General features: G+C 51.0%; 1 protein-coding gene across 1 annotated transcript in view; it reads left to right on the forward strand.

The window, feature by feature from the left end:
- Positions 1 to 15,405, forward strand: part of LOC142069296 (uncharacterized) — a 46,733-nt gene that overhangs the window by 6,963 nt on the left and 24,365 nt on the right. The window contains exons 2-5 of the mRNA XM_075119966.1: positions 60 to 169; positions 7,441 to 7,567; positions 8,164 to 8,280; positions 8,653 to 9,748. Coding sequence (XP_074976067.1) covers positions 60 to 169; positions 7,441 to 7,567; positions 8,164 to 8,280; positions 8,653 to 9,748 — 1,450 coding nt within the window. The remainder of the gene's footprint in view (positions 1 to 59; positions 170 to 7,440; positions 7,568 to 8,163; positions 8,281 to 8,652; positions 9,749 to 15,405) is intronic.

Below are 15,405 nucleotides of genomic sequence, written 5' to 3' on the forward strand. Positions count from 1 at the left end.
GGGGGCTGCACCAGGGAGAGGTGGCTTGCAAAGGAGTAACATTCCCGCTGCTCCCCCAGGAGACTCTCCCCGTGCAGAGACCCCCAGCCTGGCCAGGACACCCCATAAAGGGAAGACCACCCGCCCTGAGCAGCCCCTGGTCTCAGTGAGGGCACCGCTTGGAGGGAAGGTAAGGGGGTGAGCGGTTACACTCATTCTCCAGTTACACTATCTCAGCCCCTTGTTCCGTTCCCTGAGGAGTTTGGTGGAAGTGATCAGCCCAGCCTGTTGTTATATCCCTGGGTTTTTGTACTTTTCTGCTGGTGGTGAATTTGCCCATCTGTCCTAGCAACTGGGGAATCCGTGTGCAACGCGTGTGTTCCACACACACACAACCCCCCCGATCAGAGGCTCAGCTGGTGTAAATGAAGTCGATGGAGCTATGGCCGGATTCCCATCCGCTGGGGATCTGGTCCCGTCCACTCCAGTGTGGCACAATGGCATACGTCTGCCAGCGGGAGGATCTGGCCTGACAAATTTGTATTTACAGGCAGTGCTTATTGGAGTACCAATCTGGACTCCTTCAGAGTCAGCAAATGCCAGACAAAGTGACATACAAACAAACCGCAAAGGGGAAAGCCCCACCAACTCAAGTCAAAAAAGTCAAGTAAGGGTTATCTCAATATTACTTGTGAAAGGCTGTAAAGTCCAGCGCTCACAGTCGGGCCGTGTTAATTCCGCCCCCTTATGTGTGGGCATCAGGATCCAATCGCTAATGACAGACTCACATGCTGCACCCTTCATGAACGCAGGACCGCGTGTCATCTGGTCCTCATTTTGTGCTTTTAGCCCTCTCATCTATAACATGTCCCCGTTGGCACTTTGATACTAAGGAAATCTCCCCATCTCTGTGGAATTCCAGGGGACCCACGGTTTGTCCCAGGGACACTAAAGGGGTGAGGTTTTTCTAAATTATTAACTATTCCCCACCAAACACACTCTTCCCTGCCCTCCCCGGCACGCTCTCCTCCCGTTTCCCTCTAACTATCCACCGGTGATGTAAAACCACCTCAGCTTTTGCCTTATCCTGGCTAACTAGCCAGGTGGTATAAGTCTTTTCCGAGTTTCCTGTCTCATTTATTGAACACTGACATAAAATCTTCTCAAAAGTCACCAATTTTTCTTCTCTAATGACTGGTTAAAAACATAAGAGCTGCTAAACTGGGGCAGAGCAATGGTCCATCTCGCCCGATACCCTGTCTCTGGCATTGGCCAGTACCAGAGCTTCAGAGGGCATGAGAACCCACCCCATCTTCCCCTTCTGGCAGCCACAGCTTTAGTGTTCCCTCGAGCATGGGGTTGCATCTTTAACCATCTTGGCTACTAGCCATTGGTGGACCTATCCTCCATGAACTTTTCCAATTCTTTTTTGAACCCTAGTATAGTCTTGGCCTTCACAACATCTTCTGGCAAGGAGTTCCACAGGTTAATTGTGCATTGTGTGAACAAGTACTTCTTATAGTTTGCATTAAACCTGCTGCCTATCAGTTTCATTGAGTAACCCCTGGTTTTTGCACCATGGGAAAGGGTTAATAACACTCTTCTATTCACTTTCTCCACACCGTTCATGGCTTTATAGACCTCTGTCATATCCCCCTTAGTCGTCTCTTTTCTAAGGTGAGCAGCCCTAATCTTTTAGTCTTTCATCATATGGAAGCCATTCCACACCCTTGATCATCTTCGTTGCCCTTATCATAGAATATAAGGACTGGAAAGGACCTCGAGAGGTCATCTAGTCCAGCCTCCTGCACTCATGGCAGGACTAAGTATTATCTAGACCATCCCTGACAGGCGTTTGCCTAACCTGCTCTTAAAAATCTCCAGTGTCAGAGATTCCACAACCTCCCTGGGCAATTTATTCCAGTGCTTAAACACCCTGACAGTTAGGAAGATTTTCCTAATGTCCAAGCTAAACCTCCTTTGCTGCAATTTAAACCCATTGCTTCTTGTTCTAGTCTCAGAGGTTAAGAAGAATAATTTTTCTCATTTCTCCTTGTAACAACCTTTTATGTACTTGAAAACTGTTATCAAGTCCCCTCTCAGTCTTCTCTTTTCCAGATTAAACAAACCCATTTTTTTTCAATCCTCCCTCATAGATTGTGTTTTTTAGACCTTTCATCATTTCTGTTGCTCTTCTCTGGATTTTCTCCAATTTGTCCACATCCTTCCTGAAATACGGTGCCCAGAACTGGACATGATACTCCAGTTCAGGTCTTATCAGTGCAGAGTACAGCGGAAGAATGACTTCTCATGTCTTGCTTACAATACTCCCGCTAATACATCCCAGAACGATGTTTGCTTTTTTTGCAATAGTGTTACACTGTTGACTCATATTTAGCTTGTGATCCACTATGATCCCCAGATTCCTTTCCACAGTACTCCTTCCTAGGCAGTCATTTCCCATTCTGTAGGTGTGCAACTGATTGTTCCTTCCTAAGTGGAGTACTTTGCATTTGTCCGTATTGATTTTCATCCTATTTACTTCAGACCATTTCTCCAGTTTGTCCAGATCATTTTGAATTATAATCCTATCCTCCAAGGCACTTGCAACCCCTCCCAGCTTGGTATCGTCCGCAAACTTTATAAGTGTACTCTCTATGCCATTATCTACATCATTGATGAAGATATTGAACAGAACTGGACCCAGAACTGATCCCTGCGGGCCCCCACTCAATATGCCCTTCCAGCATGACTGTGAACCACTGATAACTACTCTCTGGGGATGGTTTTCCAACCAGTTTTGCACCCACCTTATAGTAGCTCCATCTAGGTTGCATTTCCCTAGTTTGTTTACGAGAAGGTCATGCGCAATAGTATCAAAAGCTTTATTAAGATGATGTTGAAGTAAAAAGAAAACAGTACAGATTTTAAGCATAGAAGTTTCTGGTTATCAGGGAATAAGGTACAGGTTATCAAAGGATGCGAAATTCGGTTTAGGAACGGGTGGCGTAAGGAATACCTAATCTGCAATCTCCCCGATTGGGGGTAAAAGGTTAACAGTTCAAAGTACAGACATTGAGATATGGGGGTATATTATTCATATAATGGCTATGTTCAGGTGTGGAGTATAATGAGTGGATACGATGATGAGGCTGCATCTACCCTCATTTGTTGGGATTTAATGTTCAGTGAGTTTATGGTTCCAGTTCATATGGTCCAATGGAAAAAGTCTCCCAGTCCCTTTCCCATAGTCGATGCACGATGTCGTACCGGCTCCCACCTCCTGGTGCTGTCGGTGGCCGGTGATGTGTTCGATGTAGATGTCCCTGGACCATCGGATGGCGTCCGAGACCATGAGGTGCCGCATGAGCCGTGTGTAACGTCGACCGATCCTACAGGTCCGCAGCACACGCTCGTGGCAGGGGTCCCAAGCGCCCAGGGCTCCGACGATCAGGGCATCCATCTGCACCTCGTAGCCCTTCGCTCTCAGGGTGTCGGCCAGGGGGGCGTATTTTTCCAGTTTACGAGCTTGCGCTGTTCTCGAAGGAGACCGTGACATCGACGAAGATGATCTCGGTGACGACCACGTCAGGTCGCAACTGGCTGTCAGTACCAGGGATGGCGCAGTCCACGGCGACCTCCCGCAGGCGCGGTGCGATGGCTTTCACCGGGCGGTTCTGGATGGCGTTGTGGTGCAGCTGCCAGGCTCTGGAGTAGGGCTTGCAGCTGCACAGGACGTGGGGCAGGGTCTCGTTGGAGTAGCCGCACTTCCTGCAACACTTGTCTCAGTTCCCATGGCGGACGGCTCCGTTGAGCAGGACGCAGTTGAGCCGGGCGCGGTGGATGAACAGCCAGTCGGCGAAATGGGTGAAGCCACCCCCGGCGAGGAAGTGGTTGCTGGCGTCCCACTTGCTGGTCAGTTCGAAGGCTTTACCCTGGTCCGGTTTACGCTTGAGGGTTTCCATGTACAGTGAGTGGATGCCTGCCTTCAGGGTCCTCTCCAGCATGCCCCTCAGGGTGATGATGGTGTTGTCGTCGGACCTGATCTGCGGCACCAGGACTCCCAGCTCCTGGCGCTCCTCGCACCACTCCCAGCGGCAGCCGATGCGCTTCCCCAGGCGATGAGTGGCATTGCGAGCGCGGGACCACAGTGAAGTGATGTCGCGCCCGTCCCGTCCAAATTCGCCATCCAGGGAGCCGTTCAGGAAGTGGCGATGTTGGGGCTCTGCCGATCCACTTCTTTGTTGCGTCATGGAGGGCGTTTGCCACGATGTTCCTTACCATGGCATCGGGACACATCAGCAGGCAGAAGGCATGGGTGATCACCGCGATGTCACATAGGTCGCCCATGCGGGGGACATTGGCACCGCCATGCCTGTGAGCGATGTAGATCAGCTCGTTGCTGGCTCTCTGGGGAAGGAACAGCCACTTCTTCACCAGCTGCCGGACGATCTTGTCTGCCTTGTTGAGGGGTACCTGCTCCACGGCGGATCCCCTTAGGACAAACGAGATGCGGGGAATCAGGAAGGTGTTCAGGGCATTTATCTTCTGCCACAGTGCTAGCAGGGAGGCATCGATCTTGGCGGCATCCTGCAAGATCTCCTGGATGGTGTCCTCGGGTGTCTGCCGGACACGGAAACCCGTTGGCGTGTGTCATAAATATAAAGGGAAGGGTTAACCCCTTGAAAATCCCTCCTGGCCAGAGGAAAAATCCTCTCACCTGTAAAGGGGTAACCTTGCTGGCACCTGACCAAAATGACCAATGAGGAGACAAGATACTTTCAAAAGCTGGGAGGAGGGAGAGAAACAAAGGGTCTGTGCCTGTCTGTATGCTGTTTTTGCCAGGGATAGAACAGGAATGGAGTCTTAGAACTTTTAGTAAGTAATCTAGCTAGGTATGTGTTAGATTGATTTCTTTAAATGGCTGAGAAAAGAACTGTGCTGAATAGAATGACTATTCCTGTCTGTGTGTCTTTTTTGTAACTTAAGGTTTTGCCTAGAGGGATTCTCTATGTTTTGAATCTAATTACCCTGTAAGGTATCTACCATCCTGATTTTACAGAGGCGATTCCTTTACTTCTATTAAAAGTCTTCTTGTAAGAAAACTGAATGCTTTTTCATTGTTCTCAGATCCAAGGGTTTGGGTCTGTGGTCACCTATGCAAATTGGTGAGGATTTTTACCAAACCTTCCCCAGGAAGTGGGGTGCAAGGGTTGGGAGGATTTTGGGGGGAAAGACGTGTCCAAACTACGTTTCCCAGTAAACCCAGTTAAAGTTTGGTGGTGGCAGTGGAGATCCAGGGTCAAAGGGTAAAATTAATTTGTACCTTGGGGAAGTTTTAACCTAAGCTGGTGAAAGTAAGCTTAGGAGGTTTTCATGCAGGTCCCCACATCTGTACCCTAGAGTTCAGAGTGGGGAAGGAACCTTGACAGCATGCCTAGGTGCTGGTACACCTGCCCCTCTGCCAGGGGGATGACAGGCTCGCCCTGGATCTGGAACCCTGTCGTCTGCGCCAAGTCCCTTTTGCTGTCGTCAATGTAGAGAGTTGCACACTTCTTTGCACTGAAGCGGAGCCGCATCCAATCGGCAGCTCGACTGGTGGCATCTAGCATACGTTGGAGGTTCTCTGGGTCGTCCGTGGTCAGGACCAGGTCATCCGCGTAAGCCAGGATGCTCGCCCTCTCACTGTGGAGGTTGAAGCCATCTGTGCCATTGGAGATCGCTCACAGCAACGGCTCCATGTGAGGTTAAAGATGTTGGGACTTTGGGGAAACTACACTTTGATCTTAGCTTCAAGGAGCCAAGAAGCGATCGCTTCCCCACTATCCACAAGACTTGTTACCCTGTCAAAGAAAGCTATCAGGTTGGTTTGACACTGATTTGTCCTTGACAAATCCATGCTGACTGTTACTTATCACGTCATTATCTTCTAGGTGTTTGCAAATTGATTGCTTAATTATTTGCTCCATTATCTTTCCGGGTACACAAGTTAAGCTGACTGGTCTGTATTTCCCTGGATTGTCCTTATTTCCCTTTTTATAGATGGGCACTATATCTGCCCTTTTCCAGTCTTCTGGTATCTCTCCCATACTCCATGACTTTTCAGAGATAATCGCAAATGGGTCAGATATCTCCTCAGTCAGCTCCTTGAGTAGTCTAGGATGCATTGCATCAGGCCCTGGTGACTTGAAGACCTCTAACTCGTCTAATTTCAGAGTAGCAGCCGTGTTAGTCTGTATCCGCAAAAAGAAAAGGAGGACTTGTGGCACCTTAGAGACTAACCAATTTATTTGAGCATAAGCTTTCGTGAGCTACAGCTCACTTCATGCAACCGATGAATTGGGCTGTAGCTCACGAAAGCTTATGCTCAAATAAATTGGTTAGTCTCTAAGGTGCCACAAGTCCTCCTTTTCTTTTAACTTTAACTTGTTCTTTCCCTATTTTAGCCTCTGATCCTACTGCATTTTCACTGGCATTCACTATGTTAGACGTCCAATCGCCACCAACCTTCTTGGTGAAAACTGAAATAAAGCTTCTGGGAACCGTTTCCAGTTCCACCAATGAAGGAGGGCCACTCCTTTGATTTTGCTCTTTTCTGGAGTTTGGCTTAGGACTCTGTTACTGAGAGGGTTTAAAACAGTCTCGGAGGGGGGTGGGTTAGTGCTGGTGGGAGGGGTTGGAATAAAATGAGCTGGTGTTTTCCCAGCGTCACAGATTCTAGAAAGTGTGTCTGCTGGGAAAGAGCCTGGGGTGAACTGGAGCGTGAAATAGACGAAAGCCCCCTGGTGAAACCTCCCCAAGCACCATTCTTTCCCCGACAGGGCTGCAGGGAAGGGAAATGACAGCAGCAGATTCGGTGCAGGTCGGGGATTTTCAGCAGGGTTTTGCTTGAGAAGAAGGGGCGGAAAATACACGTGTCCAGGTGGGAACCAAGGTGGATTCACTTGCTGGAACTGTTTGGTCTGGGCCTTGATTTTTAGAACAGGGGCCATTGGGAGAGGGTAGAACGCCCCCCATTTCTAGAACAGGGAACAACCCCACCTGCACAAGGCTGGAGAAATTTACCAGACTCTCAGGGCTGCAGCCTGAACCTACTAGCCAGAGGCAGCCAACAGGGAGGTCCAGGGACAGATACTCACATCTAGCTCCTAGGAAAGGGGAAGGGTTGCTGGGGTTTCTCTTCCTGTACACTTTTCGGGGGGTCTGTCTCCCATATCAGCCTCTGGCTAGTAGGTATGTGATGGACATGAAGCTCCTGCCCTCTTTCATTGGTCCTTCACCCTCTCTCTTTCTCCCCAATCTGCAGCCTCCTGGCTGCTCTGAGCAGGGTGGGGGTGGGCTCCTGCTACTCTGTTGTCCCCCCCGCCCCCCAGCTTCCATTTTATGGGTCCTCCTCCGCCGTGACTAGTGGGATTGTGGCTGGGGCAGCAGATGCTGAGTGGGGGACTCTTGTTGTTCCAGGGGCCGGTGACCTTCGAGGAGGTGGCTGTGTATTTCACCCAGGGGCAGGGGGCTCTGCTGGACCCTGCTCAGAGAGCCCTCTACAGGGACGTCATGCAGGAGAACTACGAGACGGTGACCTCGCTGGGTAAGGGCTTCCCATCCTGTCTGCTATTAGAAGCTGTGAGATCTGTGATGTTGCCATTTCTGGTCTTTCTCAATCAATTAGATTTCAGGGGTATGAGCCCCACTGTCCCCAGGCCCCCTGGGAGAGAGACGTCCCTCTCCACCCCACTCCCATGGGACAGGGGAGTTAGCAAGATAAAGGAGATGATAATTCGTTCCCATCCCCACAGCTTTCAAAGGGGTAGAAGCAGCGCCTTGACCTGCCAGTATTAATTCTCACTCACATATACAATCCCTGTCCCCCGCCCTTCCTGGGACGAGCTCCATCCCTAGGCAGGGCGCCGGGCTCTGCAGGTTTAGCAGTAGGCAGGGGCTGACAAGCACAGCTGTGTGTGCACCAGCAAATTCCCCAGGGTGCAGATCCTGGAAACTCGTACTGAGAGACAAGCACATCCCCTGCCTTTGACTTGGGGGCTCAGTGACCATGTTCCCATCCACTCAGATTCCCTCTCCCCCCAGCCCAGCGCGGGGTCAGGTTAAGATCAGGGGATGTTCTTTGTGACAAATCCTCTCCCAATGCCTGACATGCCCTAATCTCACCTGATTTCACCCCATGAGCAGGATTCCCCCTTCCCAAACCTGAGCTGATCGCCCAGCTGGAGAGAGGGGAAGAGCCGTGGGTCCCGGATCTCCAGGCCTGCGAGGAAAGGGAGAGCCCGAGAGGCGCCCGCACAGGTGAGGAATCGATGAAACGAGCACAAACCACCCGGGGAGTGAGGGAAAAAGCTGGGACTCCCACAAATGTGCTGTGAGCAAGAGCCCTCAGTTCTGCCTCCTCTCACCCAGGTCAGGGCTGTAGCCAGCAGGGGTCACGTCCTCCTGGCAGGTGTCACTCACAGCTTCACGCTCACCCTGGCTTCCAGCTGGCAGGAGTTCCCTCCCTGACTTTACTTCCCCCTTGCTGTTTGGCTGGGATGTGGAGGCAGCGTCAAATATCTCCGTCTTTCCTCTAGTTATTGTGTTGCTAACCCTCTTCGCTGTTCTCCTGTTGTTTCTCTCTGGCACTGGGAGTGACTCCTGTCTGGATCCTCTCTCTCTCTGTCCCAGCAGGTGACGGGAGGGTGAGTGAAAACACAGAGGAGAATCTGCAGCAGGAAGGTCCTGAGCAAGTGGAATCACATGGGATGTTATTGGAAAGATCTGAAGGGAATTTTACCCAGGAGCGGCGAAAAGCCTGGGGAAATGGGCACAGGCCAGAGACGCAGCTGGGAACCCATCCAGGGCAGAAAGTGGGTAAATCCACTGATCATGGGGGAGTTTGCAAAGACCCCAAGGAAACCACAGCCCAGCAGAGAATCCCATCAGGAGTGAGAGACAACACATGCTCCGAGTGCGGGAAAAGCTTCAATCGGAGCTCAAACCTTATTTCACATCAGAGACTCCACACTGGAGACAGGCCTTTTAAATGCCTTGAGTGTGGGAGAAGTTTTAATCAGCGGGAGCACCTCGTTAGGCATCAGAGACTCCACACCGGAGAAAAGCCCTATAAATGCCTGGAGTGCGGGAAAAGCTTCATTCAGAGCTCCCAGCTTATTACACACCAAAGAGTCCACACGGGAGAGCGACCCTACAAGTGCCCGGAGTGTGGGAAAATGTTTAGCGATGGCTCAGCCTTTATTAACCATCGGAGAATCCACACGGGAGTTAAACCCCATAAATGCCTCAACTGTGGGAAAAGTTTCAATCGGAGCTCAACCCTGGTTAGACATCAGAGAACCCACACGGGAGAGAAACCCTTTATATGCCTGGAGTGTGGGAAAAAGTTCAGTGACAGTTCAGCCCTCATTGCGCATCAGAAACTCCACACTGGGGATAAACCCTTTAAATGCTCTGACTGTGGGAAAAGTTTCTTTCAACTCTCGCGGCTCCTTGCCCATCAGAGAATCCACACAGGCGAGAACCCCTATAAATGCCTCGAGTGTGGGAAAAGGTTTAATGACAACTCAAACCTTATTACACACCAGATTATCCACACGGGAGAGAGACCCTACAAATGCCTGGACTGTGGGAAAAGCTTCAGTCGCAGCTCGCATCTTATTACACATCACAGAACCCACACAGGAGAGAGACCCTATAAATGCCTGGACTGTGGGAAAAGCTTCAATCAGAGCTCAAACCTAATTACACATCAGAGACTCCATACAAGAAAGAAACCTTGACTGTGGTAGAACTTTCAGTTGGGGCTCTGGTCACATGAGACATCAGCAGATATATACAGGGGAGACACCTTTTAAATGTCCTTGGAATGGAAAATGCTTCAAGCAGACCTACACCATAGTGGACCACAGAGACCCCATGAAGTATCCATTTCCTAGTTCCCACACACATTAGTGGCTTTTGGTTCTCCGGGATAGCTGCCTGAAACAGGAAAATCTTTTCCGGTGAAAAAGTTTGTGGGTTTGAAAAGATTTTCATCCTGAATCTGGACAAAAAGTAAAAAAAAAACTCAAAAAATGATCACCAAAGAGGTCTTTCAGGAGCAAAATGGAATTTTTCAGCTTCCTGGCTGCCCATCTGGTAGGCGCTTGGCAATTTCACTTTCGCCTTGCATTCAGGAAGTTAAATTGACTTGATTGTTCAGCTAGCCCATGCTCTGTGCGCTATCCAACTTTTTAAATGCCAAATGGCTTTTCAGGTTTAATGACCACCTGAGAACGTACCCAGGGAGTAGAATCTCATGCTTGGTCTACGCTACATACTTACTTTGGTATAACTACATCATGCAGGGGTGTGAAAAATCCACACCCTAGGGGAAAAATAGTGGGTGCTCAGCACCCACCAGCCACCTGAGCTCAGCTCCCCCCATTTCCCTCCCCCCCGTGCTTCCCACCTGCCGTGGAGGGGGAGGAGGAGCGGGAGCAGGGAAAGGAGAAGCGAGGGCAGGGCGTGCTCAGAGGAGGGGGAGGAATGAGGCAGGAAGAGATGGAGTGGGGGTGGGAAGAGGCCGGGTGGGGCCTTGGGGGAAGGAGTGGAGTGGGGGCAGGGTCTGGGGCGGAGCGGGGGGTCGAGCACCCCTGGGGAAATTAGGGAAGTCGGCACCTCTGTACAGCCTCACTCGCCAGACGGAAGTCAAGGCACACTCTGGTCCCTGGCTCGACTGCGGGCTTCAGCCTCGGCTTTCTGGCGGCTCGCCTCAGTGACTGCACCAGCCTTGATCTGGCTTCTCCAAACGGAGCGCTTGTAGGCAGGGCTCTCCCAGCTGTCAGTGGGAATGCTTGAATTTCCTGAGGCCTTGCTTGACTTTGTTGCTGTATCAGAGCTTTGGCCTTCCTCTACGTTGCGGGTGGTTCTTAAGTTGGCCATAGAGCATACCACTGATTTTGTCGCTTCTCCTTTCATCTGTCAAGATGTTGGATGGCCACCACACTGGGTCATGTGCCTGGACTAATTTAGCTATGTTATTGTCTTACAGATCTTGAGGCTTGTAGGCTCATTGCATTTCTATCTTAACACATACTGATAGGCTACATTCATTCCATAGTTGCTTAGGTCTAACTCGGGCTTTGGGTGTCACAGTGCTTTTACCAGACGCTTAAAAGTGAGGCGTTGTGATAGGGAGCAACACAATGCCTTGCTCTTCTTTTGTGTATTCGGGCCAGAGCTGCTTGGGGCACAGGACTGGCCCGAGAGGCAGGCTTGGAGATTTTGAGCCGGGAAACCGCCTGCCGTTGTTTGTTCCTGTTGTGTCCTGGGAAATGCTCCCATGTGTATGCTCTTTGGAAATAAACGGGACTAAAATAATTAGTTTATCCTGCTAATGGAAACGGCCCGTCAATGCCCATAATACTGGCTAGCAAAAGCGGCAACTCTGGTGTCAGAATGCCAAGAGTTGTGCATGCCCCATTGCCCCATACCAGGATCTCCTGTTCTCTCTCCGGCCAGGGGCTCTTTGTGCCCCCCATTTCTCTCTCCCCCCATACCAAGGTTCCCCATTCTGCCCTTTAGGCTGGGGACTCTGTGTGTTTCCACTGTCGTTTTCTGCCCTCCTGACAGGGGTCTCTGTGTTATTCCTCCCACACGCCTGTGTTCCTTTTTTTTTTTTTCTCCTCACCCTCCAAAGTGCCTTTATTTTCCAGCATGTACACTGCTGTGCTCAGCCCTGCCAGTCTGGACCAGTTGATCTGGGCTCTGAGACTGGCTGCGGTGGAGTTTTTGATTGCAGCGTAGACGTACCCTAAGTCCTCTTTGTGGATCTAGCCCTATGGTCCCACCCCAGAGGCAGCCGCATCTCCGTGCTCACTCCTCAGTCCCACCTGTGTCCCCTGCACTATCCTCTCCTCCATCCCATCGGGGGAATGACTCAGGGCAATACCGTAATTTGCCTCCAAAACAAGAAGTTGGTGCAGTTAAAAAGGGAGGAGGGGAAATCCCCTCAGATCAGAGGTGGGTTTTATATCAATATTCCAGAAATACAGAGGAAATGACAAAATCTGAGAGAATTCAATAATGAAGGAACGGGCAAAATCTGAGGGGATTTTGTGTCCATCCCTTATCATCAGAGAGGAGAACTGGGGGGTACCCAAGAGCCATGTGTGGATGTGAGGCTGGGGAAGGGGACCCAGACCCATGGGCTGTGTGCGGGTGTCAGGCTGGGGAAGGAGGCCCAGACCCCAGGGCCATGCGTGGGTGTCAGGCTGGGGGAGGGGGCCCAGACCCCAGGGCCGTGTGTGGGTGTGAGGCTGGGGAAGGGGGCCCAGACCCCAGGGCCATATGCTGGTGTCAGGATGGGGAAGGGGGCCCAGACCCCAGGGCCCTGTGCTGGTGTCAGGATGGGGAAGGGGGCCCAGACCCCAGGGCCCTGTGCTGGTGTCAGGGTGGGGAAGGGGGCCCAGACCCATGGGCATGTGCGAGTGTGAGGCTGGGGACATAGATGCATGAGAGAAAGGGGTGACATCTGAGGGGAATTTACATTAATATTCAATAAATAATTGAAAAATGCTGATTCCCCCTCCGGCCCTGCCATTGCTGGGGGTAGCAGGGAGCCAGAGCTGATGCTGCTTTGACAGGAGATTGAGTGGGTGAGGAAATGGAGCTGGAAGGGAAGCTGTGGATGGATTCTCCATCTCTTGGTGTCATCAGATCAAGACTGGATGCCTTGCCGGAAGATCTGCTTTAGCCAGACACAAGTTATTTGGGCTCAATATAGGAGTATCTGGGTTAAACTTTTAATGGCGTGTGATAAACAAGGGGCCCAGGAGTCACTGGTCTTCACAGAAATCTGCATCGGCGCCTATGGCTGTCCGCTAGGTTATTTCCTAAATAACCCACATCCTTTCCTCTCATTCGTATTGCCTGGCGTTGGGCGGTACTTGGCCGGTGACCCTTTAACCAGGTGATTCTGATCACTCCCATCATTATTCTCTCCTCCTCGGTTTTTACTACCCCACCGATCATCGGCATCTTGCCTGGGCCTCACTGGGGTCGTCCCCTTCATATTTCGAAGCAGGCTGTAGCTCAGTGGGGTCCCAACTTTTCCTGTCACGCTCACCCTTACCAGCAATGGAATCTGTCTGCGTCCCCCCCCTCCATTACTGCACTGTTGGCTCAGCAGGGGAGCTTGGGCTGGAGGCGGAGCTGGGGGGCAGAACGGGGGATGAGGGTGGACAAGGAATGAAGGTAGAGCAGAGTTGGGGCTGGAGCTGGGCTGCGGGCCAGAAGTGGGGCCTGGATCAGGACCGGGGCAGGAGTGGAGTCATGGCCGGGGCCAGGAGTGGATCCAGGGACCGGGGCTGAGCTGGGCCCGGGGGTGGGAGCCGAGCCGGACCTGGGGCTGGGCTGAAGCTGGGGGTCAGGGGAAGGAGACAAGTCAGAGCAGAGCTAAAGGCAGAGCAGGGCTAGGTGGCGCTCCCTCCCTGCTCTCTTTGGGGGTGGCCCGGGCCCCACCATGCCCCCTTTGAATATCCCTCCATGCCCTTTTAGGGGGGTGCGCCCCAAAGTCTGGGGACCACAGCTCTAGCTGCCAGCTTGGGGCTCCAGCACTGGGAGTCTGGTCAGTGTACCCAGCCCTGCCCAGAAGATTTGTTTTCCCTTACAGAAATGGAGAAGTCATGCCCCAGAATAGATTGACCACCTCCCATGAAGTCTGTCAGCTCCTGTCCTCCCTCCCTTCCTCACCCTGCATGTTTCCTGCCCCTCCCTTTCTCTAGTATAAAACCACCAGCAGTTCCCTGGAAATCCCCTTCCTGAGCCAACTTCACCACAGCCATTTCCGTCCCTCCGTCAGGAGGAGGCGCTGATCGGGTGTGAAAAGTGAAGTTATTCTTCAACCTGTTAGGGTGACTGAGAACGGTGATGGGGAACGTTTCAGAAGGGGTGTGAGTCCGTTTCACACCCCGATGCCCCCTGCGGTGTTTTTTGTTTTGTTTTTGCTGCAGACAGAGGTCCTAAACTTTGCATGAGGGAAAATTTTAGGTCACTTTATTACATGGCAGATGCAGCCCCTCCTACCAGGGTGAAAACCACTGAGATGCTTTTAAATCCTCCCACAGACAGGGTGGCTGAACGAAAGCAAGAAAAGAGCAGAATCAAAGGAGCTGCTTTGGGGGAATCTTGTATCTTTAGATAATTCAACAGCAAAAATTAGTGACATTTGAGAGGCTTTTATGTCAGTAGTTGGTAATTAAAAGAAAAAATAGGAAAATCTCAGGTTTGCATAATTTCACTGAGTAGACGGGAAAAGGATCCAATAATGGATACCTAGAGGGAAAAATAAGCAATTTATGCAGATACTCATAATGCATAAATAGAGAGAATGGATTATAATGGGAGGGGATTTTTTATCAAAATCAGTTACAAGTTGGGAGTCCCAGCACCACTGTGCTGAAATTCCCTCCGAAACCTCTTTCCACTCGGCTTCCCAAAAACTCAGTTCAACTCCCAACTTCGTCCCTCGCGTTTTTTATTGAGCATCCAGCCAGGCTACACTGAGCTAATTAAATATAAACACAGGAAGTAAATGCAGGGGACAATGCGAATCCAAAATTACACGCAACCCTCTCTCTTTATATACGTTTGTCCATCTCTTTGCCTTCACTTTACGTTGCATCACCCATGTTAAAACTGGCGCAGTTACTTCGCAAACCCCGATCTCTGCACCACATGTTCTGGCCATGCACTGCACGTGTTCACCCTACGCCTCCCCTTGCTTGTACGTTCCTAACTTATCTTGCTCGCTGTGATCTTGTTCCTAAGAAATAGCCCCCTGTGGGTTCCCCCTCTGATCTTTAGCTCGATCAGGAATTGTGTCTCTTTCCCTGACCCACATCGTCACTTCTTTGAGTTAGCATCAACATTCTATTTTCAGCCTAATAATCTATTCCCTGCAATCCTGTCTTGCAAAAAATAAGGCCTTCCCCTGTGTGTTTAATGTCTCATGTCAAGCCAGGCCTATCTACACTATGTAGGGTGACCAGATGTCCCGATTTTATAGGGACAGTCCTGATATATTTTCTTATATAGGTGCCTATTACCCGCCACCCCATCCCGATTTTTCACATTTGCTATCTGGATCACCCTAACACTATGATTCATGATAACAGGATCACCCTCTCCACTGTTCATTAACACATGACAAGGTCCCCTCAGACCTTTTAGACCTGATGGAGTAAACATGTGCTTGCCAGCATGTTATGGGGGGATTTCCACATCTCTCTGTAGTTCAGGGGTGGGTAAACTATGGCCCAGGGACCGCATCCAGCCCTCAAGCTCCCACCAGGGAGCAGGGTCCAGGACTTGCCCTGCTGTGGTGCTCCAGCTGGGGAGAGGGGTCAGGGGCTTGCCCCACTCTGTGTGGCTCCTGGA

Source organism: Caretta caretta, chromosome 14 (genome assembly GCF_965140235.1).
Source record: "Caretta caretta isolate rCarCar2 chromosome 14, rCarCar1.hap1, whole genome shotgun sequence".
Taxonomy (NCBI): domain Eukaryota; kingdom Metazoa; phylum Chordata; order Testudines; family Cheloniidae; genus Caretta; species Caretta caretta.